We start from the raw sequence: 17,760 nt of genomic DNA, 5'->3' as shown, positions 1-17,760 counted from the left end.
ACCTCCCAATACCCATACCTGGTACTTTCTTCCTGCTCCTCTTTCCTGCTGGGAGAGTGGGGGAAGACTTGTAAAGGCAGGAGAATAGCTGTGATGACCTCCATCTAGAGGTGAGAGGAGGTAGACTCTCACAAGGTGATGGAGTGACCTTCCAGTGTACCCTCCGTGGGCAGAGCTGTCCCCTGGACCCCAGACATGGTGCCCAGGAGTTTGGCATGGCTCAGAGGGGCAACCTAGTTGCCTCAAGAGTGTGGAGGAGTTCCACCTCTTATCTTCCCGCTAGATGCTCTCTGCGCCACCTGGAGGCTATCTCTTGTACTGCAGCCCAGCCAAACCACCAGGCACAGTGCCGGGGTCCCTCAAGTCACCAGGCACGTAGGATTGCACAAGGGTCAGATCCATGGTGTATTCGTTTTCTAGGGCTGCCATAACAAAGCACTACAAACCAGGTGGCCTAAACAATAGAAATGTCTTGTCTCACAGTTCTGGAGGCTGGAAGTCTAAAATCAGTGTCATCAGGGTTAGTTCCTTCTGAGGGCTGTAAGGAAGTCTGTTCCATGCTGTCATGGTCCGAACGCGGGCTGGAAAAGAATTTCCAGACACAAAGCAGAATGTAAAGAAGATAGAATTTATTAGAGGGAAGGGTCACTGCCAGAACAGCGGGCCGACTTCCTAGTAGTCTGGAAGAGTCGAGCCCGAACATGTGCTATTGATCAGTTTTTATAGCCAGAAAACAAAAGAATGGTCCAAGGTGAAAATTTCCTTTACTGATTGGTCGAGGCACATATACCTTCCTTCTATAGGGTGGGAGTGGGACAGGGCATATGCCTTTCCTTATTTGGGACGGGTCCCGTTGCCCAGGTGGGCATCTGCAGGGCATGCTTCTGGTGGCCGCCCCCAGGAACCAGGGAGAAGTTCCGGCCCTTCCTGTGTCTCACGCTGGGCCTGGTTCATAACCTGTTTCCCCTGCCGGCCAGCAGCCTGCTGTTCCTGGTCTCTCCCATGACTCCCATGTGCTGACGTTTATAGGACCCTGAGAGGCGTTTTATATAGATCAGCTTGTCTAATCCTCACAGTGCCCTTATGACTTGGGAACCGTTCCTCATCACCCCCATTTTACAGATATACAGATGAGAGGACTGAGGCTCAGGTCACACAACCAGTAAGTGACAGAGCTGAGATGTGAAACCAGGTGGGGGTCAATATAGAGCTCGTGCTCTTTTTTTTTTAATTTTAATTTTTTTAATTTTAATTTTTTAAATTTTTGGCTGCATTGGGTCTTCGTTGCTGTGGGCAGGCTTCCTCTAGTTGTGGTGAGCAGGAGCTACTCTTTGTTGCGGTGCGCGGACTTCTCATTGCGGTGGCTTCTCGTTGCGGAGCATGGGCTCTAGGCGCGTGGGCTTCAGTAGCTGTGGTGCGTGGGCTCAGTAGTTGTGGCTCGCGGGCTCAGTAGTTGTGGCGTATGGGCTTAGTTGCCCCGCGGCATGTGGGATGTTCCCGGACCACGGCTCGAATCCGTGTCCCCCGCATTGGTAGGTGGATTCTTAACCACTGTGCCACCAGGGAAGTCCCAGAGCGCGTGCTCTTCATTACTGTGCCCCTCTGTTCCATTCACTCACAGTCCCCACACACGTCATGACAGCCCATTTTGTGGGAACATTGCCTGCAAAAGTGACAAGCAGCTTACTAAGAGCAGGGGGTGGGGTCCAGGGACTGCAGGCAAGGTTCTTGGCTGTGAACTTGAGAAATTAATTTTCTTTGTTCAGATGTGGGCTCCACTACTAGACATGTGGCCTTATGGGAACGTTATGGCATCACTTGACTTCACTGGGTCTAATTTGCAAAATGAACACAAGTCTAAAGACACAGGAAATGTCTTTTAGGAGGATGTATTGGTTCGCTTAGGCTGCTGTAACAAAGAACCACAGACTGAGTGGCTTAAATACCAAAAATTTGTTTTCTCCCAATTCTGGAGGATAGAAGTTTGATAGAAGTTTGGGCTCAAGGTGTAGGCAGAGTTGGTTTCTTCTAAGTCCTTGTTCTTTTGCTTGCAGATGGCCATCTTCTCCCTGTGTCTTCCCATGGTCTTATCTCTGTAAATGTCTCTGTCCAAATTTCCTTTTCTTTGTTTTTTTTTTTGGCCGTGCCACACGGCTTGTGGGGTCTTAATTCCCCAACCAGGGATCTAACCCGGGCCCTCGGCAGTGAGAACATGGAGGCCTAACCACTGCACTGCCAGGGAATTCCCCAAATTTCCTCTTCTTATAAGGACAACAGCCATATTGGATTAGGGACCACCCTAATGACCTCATCTTAACTTAATTACCTCTTTAAAGACCCTCTCTCCAAATCCAATCACATTGTGAGATACTAGGAGTTAGGACTTCAACGTATGAATTTGTGGGGAGGGGGGCAGGGTGGGGGTCACCAGACATAATTCAGCCCATACAAGAGAAATGGGCTCTGTCACTTCTCACTCAGGCCCTAGCCTTGGGGCTCCCCAACTCTGAGCGAGAGACACAGTCCCTGACCTCAGGAATTCTCTGTCCTGGTGAGGGGGACACCAGGCCTGCCCTCGGGAAGTACCCAATCTGAAGCAGAGGCAGGAAGCATCTACACAGATTCAGGAGGAAAGTGAAAATCAACCCAGTTCAGTCTGAGGAAGGTCATGGGGCAGAATAGAGCCAGTTAGAGGCAGAAAGGTCCGGTGGGTGGGAAAGGTTCAGAGAAGTGAGTCGGAAAGGAGAAGGGGAGGGGCCTGGAGGGGCGATGCGCATGCTCTGCAGGGCCCAGTGTGTGTGTGTGTGTGTGTGTGTGTGTGTAAACACCAACTGTTGCCCTAACAGCAGGGGGCATCGGGAGCCACGTGGGGCAGGGGTGGGGATGGCTTCACACACTGTCACCGTTTGTGAATGTCACCGGCACTGGGCACGAGGTGGTTGGGTTTCTGCAGTCATCCTCTGGCGGGCAGCTCCTGCATCTCCAGCAGGCACCACAGGCCTGCCTGTCCCAGCACTGTCAGCGCCTGGCCTGCCTTGGGCCAGGCTAGTGTCTCCAGTAGCCTTTCTGCTGGCTCTCCCTCCACGTCGCCTGCTTTCTGAGAGCCCCGCTCTCCCTCTGAGCGCTTTGCTCTGAGCCCTCAGGTGTCGGCCCCCCAGTGTGTGGCCATTTCTGACACTCTTGCAGATACCCCTGCATTTTACTGCTGCTTTGTTTAAAACAGCCCCCCTTCTGCTCCCGTTTGCCATCCTTGGGTTACGGCTTTCAGAAGGCCAGGGAATTTCAGCTGGGATCTGGGGCACAGGCATCTCTGGGTCCCGAAGCCCTCTTGCTCCTTCTGTGTATTCATTGCACTCGCCTTTGTTTACTTGTCTCCCGATCTGCCCAGGTATGAAGCGGCCACTGAGCCCATCTCCCCCGGGTGAGAAGGAGCCCCCTGGAGGATCTGCAGCTGCTGAGTGCCCCCCTCGGCCTCCAGAACCACCTAAACCCAAGCGGGAAAGAAAACGGCCGTCGTACACCCTCTGCGACGTCTGCAACATCCAGCTGAACTCGGCAGCCCAGGCCCAGGTGCACTGTGGGGGGCGGGCCCACCAGAGGCGCCTGCGGCAGCTCAGCTTGGGAAAGACGCCCCTGGGGCCAGGTCAGTGTGGAGGGGCGCTGCTCCCACAGATTTGGTTCTGGGCCCCTGTGAGGGGCTCTGGGTCTATGGCCTCACTCTGTGGGGTCTTTTGGTCTGGAGTACCCTCCATGGGGTCTTAGAGTCTGAAGTTCCCCAGATGCCATCAAGTTTTTTTGCATCCGGACAGCCCACTATGGGGTCTCTCAGGGCCTGAGGTCTGAGGCCTTCTCTGGATCTGGGGCTCTCCCTGTGGGGTCTTTTAGGACCAGGCCCCCTAAGCAGCATTTCTCCAGCCAGGAGCCCCCTGGCAGATAGTTTTCCAGATAAGGGCCTCACCTACGGGGCATCCCGGGCTCCTGCTCTGGTCTCTGAAGGCCAGGGTCAGCGAAGTGCACGACACTCCGGCTAAGGGCTGAGAGGTGGTCAGGGGAAGAGGGGGGAGAAGCCCCTCTCCCTTTGGCCACTGGACTCCTGGCCAGAATTTCGGCCTCTCCCTGGCTGGCATGACTCTGCAGAGGTTGGGCTGCAAGAGGGCCGCTGGCTGCAAGGCAGATTTCTGGGCGAAGTGGGTGAATGGATTCGTGAGTATGATTCCAGCTGACAGGCACATGGGAGTCATGGGAGAAACCAGGGGCAGCAGGCTGCTGGCCGGCAGGGGAAACAGGTTATGAACCAGGCCCAGCGTGAGAGGCAGGAAGGGCCAGAACTTCTGCCTGGTTCCTGGGGGCGGCCACCAGAAGCATGTCCTGCACACACACCCTGCAGCCCAGGTTGGTAGCTTCGCCAGAGGGCTGCACTCTGACCTCTTGAGGGCTGCCTGTTGTTTGGGTGAGTGTTTATGGGATGCCCTCTGTGCTCCCCACACTGTGCTGGGGCCTGGAGACGTTCCAGTCTTGCTCCTCCCACCACGGCCCCCAAGACTGAAACTGTCTTTTAGGCTGAGACAGATACGAAATGAGCAGATGAGTGTTGTGGGTGCTACATGGGACATGACCCCAGGGGTACAAAGGAGAAAGGGCGATTCTACCTGAGGGTACCACGAAAGGCCTCCCGAAGGAGGGGGGCTGCAGTGAGCTTTGGAACAGGGGTCAGAGGAAAAGGGACCTCACAGGCAGAGGTCACTGAATAAGCAAAGCAGGGAATGCTCTAATGGCTGGTACCATCTTCCCCACCTGAGCACTTGGGGCTGGACCCCAGGATGTGACTCTGAATAAGGGCATATTCAACCGTATGGATGTTTCTGGAGTGTGTGTGTGTGTTCAAAAGTCATTCATTCATTCATCAAATACTTACAGACAGCTTACTATGTGCGAGCTGCTGATTGGGAGTATTCATATTTTTATTTTTATTGTTTTTCTATCGAAGTAGAGTTGATTTACAATGTTGTGTTAGTTTCAGGGGTACAGCACAGTGATTCATATATATATATATACATATATACATATATATATATATATGTTCTTTTTCAGATTCTTTTCCCTTTTAGGTTGTTACAAAATATTGAATATTGAGTATATTTCCCTGTGCTATACAGTAGGACCTTGTAGTATTTTTTATTTTTTTGTATGTTTCTTTATTGAGATATTACTGACATATAACAAATGTAAATTTAAGGGGTACAGTGTGATGATTTGATACATGTATATATTGTGAAATGATTACCACAGTAAGGTTAGTTAACACCTCCATCCCCTCACATAATTCTGAGTGTATGTGTACAGATAACAGTTAAGATTTACTTCCTTAACAACTTTCAAGCGTATAAGGCAGTTCTGCTAATTACAGCCACCATGCTGTGCACTAGATCCCCGGATCGTAGTTATCTTACAGCTGGGACTTTGTACCCTTTGACCCACATGTCCCCATTTCCCCCACCACCAGCCCCTGGCAACCACCATTCTACTCTCTTCTATGTCTATGAGTTCCGCTTTTTTAGAATCTGCATGTAAGTGAGAACATACAGCATTTGTCTGGGAATTTGTCTTTTTAAAAGGCAACAGAGCTGCCTGTTAGGAAAGAACTGTCTAGATAACTACATGCAGACAAGGTTGTCCAAGATAACAGCAGGCTTCATAGATGTGGGGATGGGCTCCTTTGAGAAGTGGGAGGGAGAGGTGAATTGACATAAGTCAGGGAACGCTTCAGAGAAGTGACACTGAAGGTGGATCTTGTTGGATCTTGTCGCCCAGGCAGGGAGACAGCTAGAGCAGCTAGAGCAGTGGTCCCCAACCTTTTTGGCACCAGGGACCGGTTTCGTGGAAGACAGTTTTTCCACAGACTGGGGGGGTGGGGGAATGGTTTTGGAATGATTCAAGTGCATTACATTTATTGTGCACTTTATTTCTATTATTATTACATTGCGATATATAATGAAATAATTACACAACTCACCATAATGCAGAATTAGTGGGATCCCTGAGCTTGTTTTCACTTGCCACTCATTGCTAGGGTTTTGTTTTTTTAAAAAAAAAGTATTTATTTTGGCTGTGTTGGGTCTTTGTTGCTGTGTGCGGGCTTTCTCTAGTTGAGGTGAGCGGGGGCTACTCTTCGTTGCAGCGCGTGGGCTTCTCATTGTCGTGGCTTCTCTTGTTGCGGAGCACAGGCTCTAGGCGCGCAGGCTTCAGTAGTTGTGGCACGCGGGCTAAGTAGTTGTGGCTTGCGGGCTCTAGAGCTCAGGCTCAGTAGTTGTGGCACACGGGCTTAGTTGCTCCGTGGCATGTGGGATCTTCCCAGGCCAGGGCTCGAACCTGTGTCCCTTGCATTGGCAGGCAGATTCTCAACCACTGCACCACCAGGGAAGCCCCCCACGGATAGGGTTTTGATATGAGTCTGCAGGCAGTTGATTTATTGTGGTCTCTATGCAGTCAGACCTCTCTGCTAATGATGATCTGTATTTGCAGCCGCTCCCCAGCGCTAGCATCACCGCCTCAGCTCCCCCCCAGATCATCAGGCATTAGATTCTCATAAGGAGCCCACAGCCTAGATCCCTCGCGCGCGCACTTCACAGTAGGCTTCGCGCTCCTATGAGAATCTAATGCGCTGCCGCTGATCTGACAGGAGGCGGAGCTCAGGTGGTAATGCGAGCGATGGGGAGTGGCTGTAAATATACAGGAAGCTTCATTCACTAGCCCACCGCTCACCTCCTGCTGTGCGGCCTGATTGCTAACAGGCCACGGACCAATACCAGTCTGCGGCCCGGGGGTTGGGGACCCCTGAGCTAGAGCAAATGCACCCAGGCCTGAGGCCATGGCTTTGCAGGGACAGCAGGTGGTGCTGGGCTGGGCAAGTGGCTGGCGTGGCAGGAGGTGAGCAGGGGCTGCCTGTAAAGTCCTCAAAGCCAGGCTGGGCATCTGGCCTTTGTCCTGAAGGTGACAGGCATCACTGAAGTGTTTTGAGCGGAGTAGTTAGTGTTTTTAGACGTCTCTGGTGAGGGGGAAGGGTGAGTCTCGCGGGTACATGAGAAGGAAGGGGATAGGATGGTGGAACCAGATTCTGGGGTCTTTTCTGCAGGACTTGGTGACTGACAGGATGTGGGGCCAAGGGGAAGGAGGTGCCAAGGATGACTCTGGCTTAGGGGATGCTGTGATGGACAGTTCCGTCATCGGAAAGGGGGTGCTGAGAGGGAGGCAAGGGTGGGTGGGGAAGGCCATTCCTGTGACCAGAGGACTTGGTCCCACCCCTGCTCCCCTCTAACTCTGGCTTTTCAGGCCTTCCTTCTGGGCAGTGGTCCTTCCTTCTCTCCCCCACCCACCATCCCAGTGTGGAGAGAGCAGGTGGGGTGTGAGGAAAAGGACCGCAGCACCTGACACTGGTGGCCACAGACAGGCTGCCCAGAGGGATGGGGTCCCCCTTCACTTGGCTTCCCTTTTCTCACAGTCCTTATCCCCCGAGTACAGGGTAGGTTTGGGGGGGTCACCAGGAGACACGATGCCTGGTACTCCCCCCCGAGATTGTTAAACAACACCTCGTAAGTCATTGGCCCTCCAGTCACCTGTCCTGTATCACCAGCCTTCCACCCCTGCGCTGGCCCCGTGCAGGATGCCGGGATTCTGTACCGAGCAGTGCTGGGCATTCACGGTCTGGAGGGAAAGACAGCCACGGGGCCAGACCATCCCCCACCACCATGCTAAGAGGAGTGAGCGGCACTGTGGGAGCATGGTGGGCCGGGGGGTGATGGCTGTGACTAGAACGAGGATGTTGCATCCTCAGACTTCTGGGAGCCCGGGAATCCCTGGGCTCCAGCCGAGAACCTGTGTTCTCTTTTTTTTTGGCCACACCAAGAGGCACGTGGGATCATAGTTCCCTGACCAGGGATCAAACCCGTGCCCCCTGCATTGGAACCACGGAGTCTTAACCACTGGACCGCCAGGGAAGTCCCTTGGCCTGCTTATCTTTGACTCTACTTCAGGTCATCACCCCCAGCAAACCACCCCCCTCCATGGACTCTCCTGTCTCCTTGGCCCTCTGGGAGTTGGGGGTGGGAGAGGCAGCCCAATGCTAGCAACTTTCCCCAGGGGTGAGGGAGTGGGTACCTCAGTCATGCGATAGTCCTCTCAAGGAGGCTGGACCAGAGCAGAGAGCCCTGAGGGCACGGCTGACTGGGGCACCCTCCGGAAATGGAGAGAGTCACGTCTACTTTCAGGCAGCTTGAGGCAAAGTGTGAGGAGCCCTGAACGCAGGGCTTTGTTCCTGGACACCTGAGAGCTCAGTCCCGTGGCAGCCAGGAGGGCCGCCCCTTCCCTGGGAGGGTGCTGAAGTGGTGGGGGTGACGGCCCAGTCATGCCCCTTCGAGGCTCCCCTTCTGGGAAGCCTCCTGGAGCTGTCACTCTGATTAGGGGTCTGGGGGGGCTGGCGCCTTGCACAGTGACAGGCCGTCACGGGCAGTGAGGCGGGATCCTGTCTGGAGGATCCTGTCCCTGAGGCCATCTGTGGGAGGGAGATATGGGGGGCGGCTGTCCCCTCTCTCAGCTTCCTCACCAATGCCTGTGTCAGAGGCCTCCTTACTCAGCCTCACCCAGCTGCCCACCATGAGTCAGCCTGGAACACCTAGGAAGGGGAAACAGCACAGGATGGGGAAACAGCAGGAACCGCACCCCTCCCCAGCCCCTCCTCCAGGTCATTCCCCCACCTGCCCTCCTCCCGATCTGTCTCCCACACAGCAGACCCTTTCATCCTTCAGGAATGAGCCATCTTTCACCCCACCTGCCCCCCATGGGAGGTGTGGGCACCAGGAACCTCCGCCTCAATGTGGCTGAACTCAGTGACCCTATTGACCATCACACACACACACACACACACACACACACACACACACACGCGCGTGCGTGCGCGTACCCCTAAACAATTTTAGGTAGTTCTTGAACATCTGTAGAGAGAAAGGTTTGCTGCCTCAACCCTCCTACCTCCAACCTCTAGTGTAGATGTTGGGCCAGCACCGGGCTTGGGGGACGGACACCTGGACCTGGACCTTGGGGAAAGAGCTGTGACCTACCCCCAGGGCCAATGAGCATGTACTTAGGAGATGAACTGTTTGCAAAGCACTTCCACAAGCAGCACAGCATTCCCTCCTCACCCAGCCATCCCCGGGCGTAGCTGACTGGCATTCAGCCCTCACTTTAGAAACTAAGATACTAGAACTCAGAGAGTGTAAGCAACAGGCCTAAGGCCACAGCGAGGTTCAGATCCCAGCATCTCTGACTCTAAATCCTGTCTCTCACGTGCCTTCCCCACCTTGCTGCTGAGGAGAGCAGCATACCTAAGGAGAGATAGAGCCTTAATGTTTCAGGAATGGGGAGGAGGGATGGCCCAGCGCAGGCAGACCAGCTCCCGTGACAGGCAGTTCAAGTGCTCAGAACCCATGCCTTGGTGTCCTCAACTGAACAATGGGGAGATGCCAGCCATCTCCCGCTCTGCTTAGGCTGGCTCGGGACAGGGAGGAGAACCTTCTAAATCCAACTGGTTCCTCCCCCTGTCTCTTGGCAGGACTGACCCAGCTGCCCAATTTAGGGCGCATCCCCTGTTCCCCACCATTGCAACATGACACCAGCGGGGAGAGAAGGAGATTTCAAAAATGACTTAAGCTCTGGCTTACCGAAATGGCCAGACGGGACTCGGATGGGGAGCACAGGGTAGACGCTAACGGGGACAAGAAAGCGGAGACGGAGTCAGACTATATTGGATTTCAGGGCAAAGTTGGCTGCAGCTGTACCAGACACCCCTGTGCCTTTGGGGACGGGAAGGCATCAGAGTGGCAGATGGAGGCTGTCCCCGGCCCTGCGCCCTCAGACCTCTCCTAGATCCCGTTCTAAGCAGCCCCTCCACCTCCTCTCCTAGTCTTTGACTGCAGAAGCCTCCGGCTGCATTCTGAGCCCCAGAGATCAAAGGCCTTGAGCTTGGGTCACCCCTGAGTCACTGGCTTGATGAGCTCCTCTCCCTCCACTCCCCGCAGATGGATTAATTTCAGTCCCATCAGGAGGCCCCGGAAGCCCTCCAGCCTGTCCCCCCGTGGCTTCAGTATCTCCCTGGGTTTCCAGTTCCTCCTCAGCACCCCTCCCAACCCATCCTGAGGCCTCTGCATGCCTGTTTCACCTTGGCTCCCGCAACGCCACTAAGAAGTCCTTGGGGTCTAACCAGTGCCTCCTGCGGTTCTCCTTAAGTGGCCGGTGATGGCGGTGCCCTCACTCTCCCTGGACAGCACCCGCTCACAGATGTGAACCTGACCATCAGCACCTCCCCCCAGCAGCCACCAGGAAAGGCAAGGCTGTCTGGGTGGAAATTAGGGGGCTTAGCTCAGATCCCTGCCCCCGCAGAAGACAAAGGTTCCGTCTGTGTCTCTGGGTGGGTTAATTAGCTCTGGGCTTGAGTTTCCTTCCTCTCCCCACACCAGCAAGTCCTTCCCCCCACAGAGCCTCTTCCTAACAAACCTGTTTTCAGGGGCTGCTGCCGCCACCCCCTCCCCAGACCTCTTTGCAGCTTGAGAACCGGCTACTCCAGAGATTACGGGTTATTGTCTGGTGGAGACAGGATGCTGGGGGGGTGGGGGGCTAGCGCTGGGACCCGGGCTTGGAATGCGAGACTGGATCCAGCTGTGGCTTGGCTGTCTCCTCTCCCGCATTCCACCCCCCTCCTGGCACCAGGTGCTCAGGTGAGTTAGGAGCCCGCAGGTTTCAGGAAGAGGAGGGGGAGGAGGAAGCCAAATCAGAAGAGAAAAGATGGGTGGGAGGGAAGGGTGCGGGCAGATGAGGCGCGTCAGAAGTTCTAGGTGATCAGATGAACACCCCTTCCCCGCTTCCTGGCATTGCCCATTTAGCAGGTCCGGCAGTCCAGGTACTGAACTGCAAGCCACGTGCGCTCGCTTCCCCCTCTCTGAGCCTCGGTTTTTCCTGCAGCAAAAGGAGGTAAATAAAAGGGGATGGGGGGGCTTCCCTTGTGGCGCAGTGGTTGAGAGTCCGCCTGCCGATGCAGGGGACACGGGTTCGTGCCCCGGTCCGGGAAGATCCCACATGCCGCAGAGCGGCTAGGCCTGTGAGCCATGGCCGCTGAGCCTGCGCGTCCGGAGCCTGTGCTCCGCAACGGGAGAGGCCACAACAGTGAGAGGCCCGCGTACCATAAAAAAAAAACAAAAACAAAAAAAAGGGGATGGGGGCAGAGGATAAGTAAGGCTAGATAGGAGAACGGGGCCCCTGCGGCAGCAAGCCCTGAGGCAGGGCTTCAAAGTTCAGAAGAAGAATTTTCTGGCAGGCAGAGAAGGGGCTGGAAGCACCTCCTGTCCTGGAGGCCTCTGTGGGCAGGGTCAACTCTTCGCTTCAGTATAAGAGGCACTAGGTCCCCGGACACCCTCCCCCTATCCCCATACCTTCGGGGAAGAAGCGCCCTGTTCTTTCCACCGGTGGTTGGGATGGGGAAACCAGGGAACAGGCAGCGCCTTCCTGGAGAGGGGAGACAGGGCCCGGTAACCGTGGCTTCCCAGCAGAAGCAGGAGCCCCTCCCTCGCACCCTCCCCTCCTGTCCCTCCACACCCCCACCCCTTCCCTCTGTCGCTCTCCGGCTGGGTTTCGTTCACTTCTCACTCTGCGCTCAGCGGTTCCTCCAAAGGCAGAGAATGCTCTTGGGTGAGTGCTGAGGACGCCTGAGCTGGGGGGTTGGGGCGGGGGCTTCCAGCCGAGAGTGGGCCTCTCCCCCTCTCCCCTCTCCCCTGCCCTATTCTTTTCCTCCTTTTGTCGGCCCCCCCAGAGTCGTCTGTTTAGAGGCTCCAGTAGCCAGCTGACTCTTGGTACCTTTTCCCAAGTTCAAGGATGGGCAGGGGGAGCCCCCACTCTGGCCGGGAGCAAAGGTGGGGCCGGGGTGGCAGGAATGGTCGGGAATCTGGAGGTCCGGACTGCAGGAATGAGGCTGCTGCGCTCTGGGGCAGGTGTGCGCCATCCGAGGAGCCGCTACAAAGGTTGCTTGTATCAAATCACACCTTCAGCTGCCTCGAAGGGGCTGCCTGGGGGAGCAGGGGTCGGGGGCTAGAGGCAGTTGTTAATGCAGCAGAGGAGAGAGCCAGGCGCCCGCTGAGGTCCAGCCACCGCGCTGGGGTCCACATCGATGCCCCCCGTGCTTCGCTCGTGGTCTCCGGGCTCACCTCCCCACACAGGGCTTGCCTGGTCCTTTCTGAGGGAAACAGCCGTTACCCTTTAAGGATTTGGGGGATCTCCTTCCACAAGGGCAAGGGCTGGAGGCCGTGGGGCTGGGAGCAGAGTTCCTCTTGTGACTGGGCTCGGGGGTCTTCCTCAGGTGCAGGGAGGGCGGGAGTCTGGAACATCAACGCCTCCACAGTGCTGGCCAGCCCAGGGTGGGTTGGGGGCGCTGGGGAATGTGGGGAGGAATCCTAATCCTAGCGGGGAGTGAGCAAGCTGGGGTCTTGGTTCAACCTCTCATTCCCTGCCTTTGGCGCTCTCTCCCTCCTGGACTCCCTTTCTTCAGAGTTTTGGTTTTATCTGTGATAGAAACTGGCAACTTTACTATTTGAGGTGTGTGTGTGTGTGTGTGTCTGTCTGTCTGTCTGTGTGTGTGTCTGTGTGTGTGTCTGTGTGTGAGCGCGCGTGTGCGTGTGCATGCCTGCCTTGGGGAGGACCCTACCATCTGCCCCTATGGCTCGGGGGGGGGGGTGGGAGGGGGACTCTGGTTTGGCTACATGAGCTTGTGTGTGTGTCAGATGCATTTAATTTTGTAAGGGGGGGTGTGTGTTTCTGTATATGGACCTTTGTGCACGTGCACCTCTTTGTGATGTTGTGTGCCACTGCATGCCTGTTGTTCTGTATTGTCCGTATGTGCGTCTGTAGGGGTCTGCGTGTCCTCGTGTGTCTGTCCCTCTGGGCATATATGATCCGAGTGTGTCTTTGTTGCTCTTGCCTGTCTGTGTGTTCATGCATGCTCATGCGTGGCCTCTGTGCCCGCCCCTTGGCCAGCAGGGGTATCTGTCTGTCTCTGCGTGGGTACCACCTCCGTATGTACACACATCAGTGTGCATAGACGGTCTCACCATAGGGAGATGTGTGTGAGTGTGTGCCTTGGTGTCTGTCCCTGTCACTATCTGTGTGGATGCCTGTGGACCTCAGGGTGTGTGTCCCTGTGCTCTTTCGTGTGTATCTTTCCCAGTGATGGCAAAACAGCAGGACGTAGTTTCCCCGGATTCTCTCCCTTGGATGGCAGGCAGGGTGATGTTATTTCATGAGACACCTGCTCTGCGCCCCTGCCCTAGGCTCTGTTGGACCCCTGGGGGTGGCCTTTTCTCCGTCACTTCGTCTGGTTTATTCCTGTTTGATCAGAGTAGCAACCCACCCTCTTGAGGCAGCCATCCAATGAGCCCCGGGTCCCGGCTGTGGACCCCTGGCCAGGGGTGGGGAGGGACTGCTCTGAGACACTTAGCCAGGGTGGCTGTTCTGTTGCAAGATGCTACCCGAGAACACCCCCCAACACACACCTGACCGTTTTTGGGGTGCAGAATTCTAGACCCGTCAGGCTGTGTGGTACCATCTTGGGACAGGGGTGGGGGCTGCCATGTCTCCCTTCATCTGAGCGCACCCACAAGCCAAGTGGCCACACGCGTGTGTGCATGTGTCATGACTCGTGCGTCATCCCAGCGGCCCTGGGGGCCAGGGCTCACAGTGAATGTCAGAGGCAGGTGGTGGGCAGCTCAGAGCAGTGCTGCGTGAAGGGGGCTGCGGGGAGCTCCCAGCAACCACTGGAGAGGCCCTGATCTCAACGTGTGCCTTAGACCTTGAGTGGGAGAAGAGTGTACCCAGTTGTGCAGGGGCTGGAAGGCATTTCCGGGTGACTTTGTGCTGACCAGAAGGGGAGACTGGGTCACCAAGTGCCCTGCACCCCCTGTGCAAACAGCCTCCACACCCAGCATCTTATTTGGCCCTCAGACCCATTCCTGTCCTGCCCCTTCCTCCTTACCCAGCTGTAATTTCCACTTCACAGGTGAGGAAACTGAGGCTAAGTTCTGGGCTGCCAAGGCCTCAGAGTTTGATGTCATTACTGGAGCTCCGCTGCAGGCTTCTAGGTCTAGGAGGGTGGGGTACCACCCACATTCCTCCTGCAGGGAAACCCACACAGGGGTGAGGGTCTCCTGGGCATCTGAAAGTTCTAGGAAGAGGTCACTCCTCCCACCCACCCCATTTGTCATCCCTGTTACAAATAACTCATTAGATTAAAACACTGATTTCCTGGGAATTCCCTGGTGGTCCAGCAGTTAAGACTCTGCGCTCTCACTGCTGAGGGCCCAGGTTCAATCCACATGATTTTCTAGCTCACCCGCCTCCTGAGGTTCCCCACAAGGCCGGAAGGTCAAAATCCCCAGCATTCACTGCAGAGCTTCCATACCTCTGTTCTACCTTGAGCTTTGAGAACCTGCACTCGACTTTGAACTTCACGATGGTTCCCAATGGCTCTGCCATTCCCACTGCTGAAATGCCCTTTGCCTGGTAAACTCTCACTGACCCTTTTGTGAAACCTAATTGGCTCTCCAGGCTGATGACCTTCAGCTGCCCGCCTGCTCCTCTGTGATCCCAAAGCATTTTGTTCATCACTCTCGCCCGGGGCACTTGCCAGAGTGTAGCCTCCCTAGCGCTCCGCCTGTTTGGCTCTCACCTGTGAGCTCCTCTAGGAACCCACGGATACCTGTGGTGAATGAATGACCACTGTCCCTCCCGCTGGCGGGGAGCATCCTTCCTGCGGTCTAACCTGAGCTGCTCCTGCTGCAGCGCACGCGGTGGGGAGGGTGAGAGCGACGCCGGGCTAAGGGTGCGCCGGGCCAGAGCGGCGGCAGGTGGGCGCGAACGGCCGACCCCCTGGGGCGCCGCCGCCCTGCCCGCGACCCCGGCCCGCGCCGCCGCTGGCGCCTCTTCGCCCCGGTAACCGCTAGTGGCTGCTGTCGCTCAGTGGAGCCCAAGGAGACCGCGGCCAGAGCGTCCACCGCGCAAGATGGTGGCTCCCGAGACTCAGTGAGTGCGTGCGTGCGGGGGCCGGGGAGGGGAGGGGGCCGGGCGGGGCGCCCCCTCCAGGAACCTCCAGGCAGGGGGCGGCCACGGGGGCTGGGGGTCCTGCGGGAGAGGCGGCACGGCGCGGGCGGCGCCCATCGAAGAGCTCCTGCACCACGCGCCCCCCAGAGGAAGTTCCCCAGCCCTCCGCATCCAGGCCCCGGGAGGATGGGCTGCCAGGGGACGGGCCTCCTGCCCCTACTCTGCCGGGAGCGTGGACTCCTCTTGTGGGGTCCCGAAAGTAGGAGACCCAAAGAAGCCTGGGGAGGGGACTGGGGACCCCCATCCTGGGGCCATATAGACACTGTTTGAGGCTTAAGTGCTGGGGTGGAGTGGGGACCACCGGCCAACACACATCGCCCCAGGGGCCCCTCAAGAGTCATGTCTTACATCCCGCCCCACCCAGCCGGTTCCCTCAGGTTGAGGCAGGAGAATGTCAATGGCTTTTGCCTGGTCTTTTAGAGCCGCGCTGTTCAGTAGAACTTTCTGGGATGCTGTATATGTTCTCTATCTGGGCCATCTAGTACAATAGCCACTAGCCACACATGGTTATTGAGAACTTGAAGTGTGGCTCGTGTGGCTGAGGAACTGAATTTTTAAAAATTTAAAATTCTGGGGAATTCCAAGGCGGTCCAGTGGTTAGGACTCTGCGCTTCCACTGCCAAGGGCGTGGGTTCGATCCCTGGTCGGGGAACTAAGATCCCTGCAAGCCACGTGGTGCGACCATAAAAAAAAAAAAAAATTAAAATTCTGATTAATTTTAAACAGCCACATGTGGCTGGTGGCTACCCTATTGGACAGTACAGTTTCAGAATCTCCATCTTCCCAGGCCTCCTCCCTCCCTACTCTTTTGTTCTTTTCTCAAAAACCCAGAAGGGTGTCACCTTGACTTTGCACCTCCTCTCCATTCTAAGACCCTTTGGGTGGTGGGCTAGACAAAGTCACAGAATCACGGGATCTTAGGAGGAAAGGACGTCAAAGGCAGCTGTTTTAGCCACCCAAAAGGTGCCCAGGTGTCCTCTCCATTGCTCTCTCTGCCTGAGAGCTTGTGCTTCCTGACTCATTTACTGCTCAAATTTTGTGGAGCACCTGCTGGGGGCCAGCCGGTGGTTCCCTTCTCTGGAGTCCAAAGAGGAACAAGTAAATTACCTTACCTGCCCTCAGGGAATTTTCCAGGGGAGGGGGGCGGACAGCAAGAGCACAAGCAATACACAGAAATAAGCATATCTGTAAACTTTGGGGAGTGCGCTGGAGGGAACAAACGGGGCAGTGACAGAAAATAAGGGGACTTGCTGGGGAAGGATAATTAGAGAAGCCTCCCCTGAAGAGGTCATTATGCTAAGACCAGAGGGAAAGTGGATTAGGCAAAGTGTTGGGAGGGAGGGTGGGAACATTCTGGAAGAAGCCGCAGCATGTGCAAAGGTTCTGGCGATGGGACTCTGGCACTCTGGAGGAACTGAGAGAAGCCCAGTGTAGCTGGAAGGGGAGGGAGGCACAGGTGGCTCCCAGAGAGGTCAGCAGTGCCTGGGCATTTGACAGATCTTGAAAGGGATTCTGGTGCTGGCCTCAGAGCAATGGGCAGTCATGGAGGGATTTTAAGCTGTATGTTTTAAAAAGCCCCCTCTGGCTACTGAGAGTCTCTGACCCCAGACAGGGGTAAGAGTGGAGACCCAGAGTGCCATCGGGAAGCAACTGCTGTAGTCCGAGCAAGAGATGATGGTGGCCTGGACAGGGAAGGTGGCAGTGGCATGGAGAGAAGGGATGAGTTAAAGGTAGATCGTAGAGGTGGAATCAACAGGACCTGTGGACAGACCAGGTCCTGATGCGGAAGAGAGTGGGGGTTGGATGGGCAGTTTTCCAGCCGGAGCAGCTGGGTGGGAGAAAGGGCCATTTTCCTGAGCGGGGCAGCCTGGGAGAGGAGCATATTTTGTAGGGACAGATACAGGAGAGATCTGTTTAGAAAAGCCAGGAAGGCAGTTGGATAGAAAGGTGTGGTGCCCAGAGGAGGGTCCTGTAGAGATGGTTCTGAGCTCTTGGGACAGTTTGAGATAGGGAAGAAGAGGATGAGATGACATCAGAGGAGTGGCTGACGGGAGCAAGGAAAACCAGGGGCTGTGGTGTCCTGGAAGGCAAGAGAAAAGTGTGTTTCAGGGGGGTGTGATGAGCAATACCAACTGCCACTCAGAGTCCAGGGGAAGAGGACCAGCAAGGTTCACCCACTTCTGGCAACATGGAGTGTTTCTCCTTACACTGAATGGGCTGCCCGTGGAATTCTACTCATCTGCCCTTACTCTACCTACCTACTAAGCGCCAGGTTCCACACAGGGCGCTGGGTGTAATATCAGGTGGGCAAGACAGTCACTGCTTTCTCAGAGTTTAGAATCAGCTAAACCAACAGCCTCAGAAACAGGAAGTTGTTGGGACTTCCCTGGCGGTCCAGTGGTTGGGACTTCGCCTTCCAGTTCCGGGGGTGCAGGTTCGATCCCTGGTCAGGGGAGCTGGGATCCCGCATGCCTCCCGGCCAAAAAACCGAAACAGAAGCAATATTGTAACAAGTTCAGTGAAGACTTTGAAAATAGTCCACATCAAAAAAAATCTTAAAAAAAAAAAAAA

General features: G+C 55.6%; 1 protein-coding gene across 8 annotated transcripts in view; it reads left to right on the top strand.

The window, feature by feature from the left end:
- LOC132510688 (zinc finger protein 385C) overlaps positions 1-17,760 on the top strand; it is a 57,311-nt gene that overhangs the window by 22,779 nt on the left and 16,772 nt on the right. For 4 of the 8 annotated variants that reach the window (XM_060132884.1, XM_060132886.1, XM_060132882.1 and 1 more), the window contains exon 2: positions 3,389-3,643. In XM_060132884.1, the coding sequence (XP_059988867.1) occupies positions 3,391-3,643 (253 nt within the window). In that variant the 5' untranslated portion in view covers positions 3,389-3,390. Of the gene's footprint in view, positions 1-3,388; positions 3,644-17,760 lie in introns of those variants that run through there. The other 4 variants (XM_060132880.1, XM_060132879.1, XM_060132878.1 and 1 more) reach the window with 2 other exon arrangements.

The sequence above is a fragment of the Lagenorhynchus albirostris genome, chromosome 20, assembly GCF_949774975.1.
Source record: "Lagenorhynchus albirostris chromosome 20, mLagAlb1.1, whole genome shotgun sequence".
Taxonomy (NCBI): Eukaryota; Metazoa; Chordata; class Mammalia; order Artiodactyla; family Delphinidae; genus Lagenorhynchus; species Lagenorhynchus albirostris.
The sequence above is the reverse complement of the archived record's forward strand: the minus strand, read 5'-3'. Positions and strand labels throughout refer to the sequence as shown.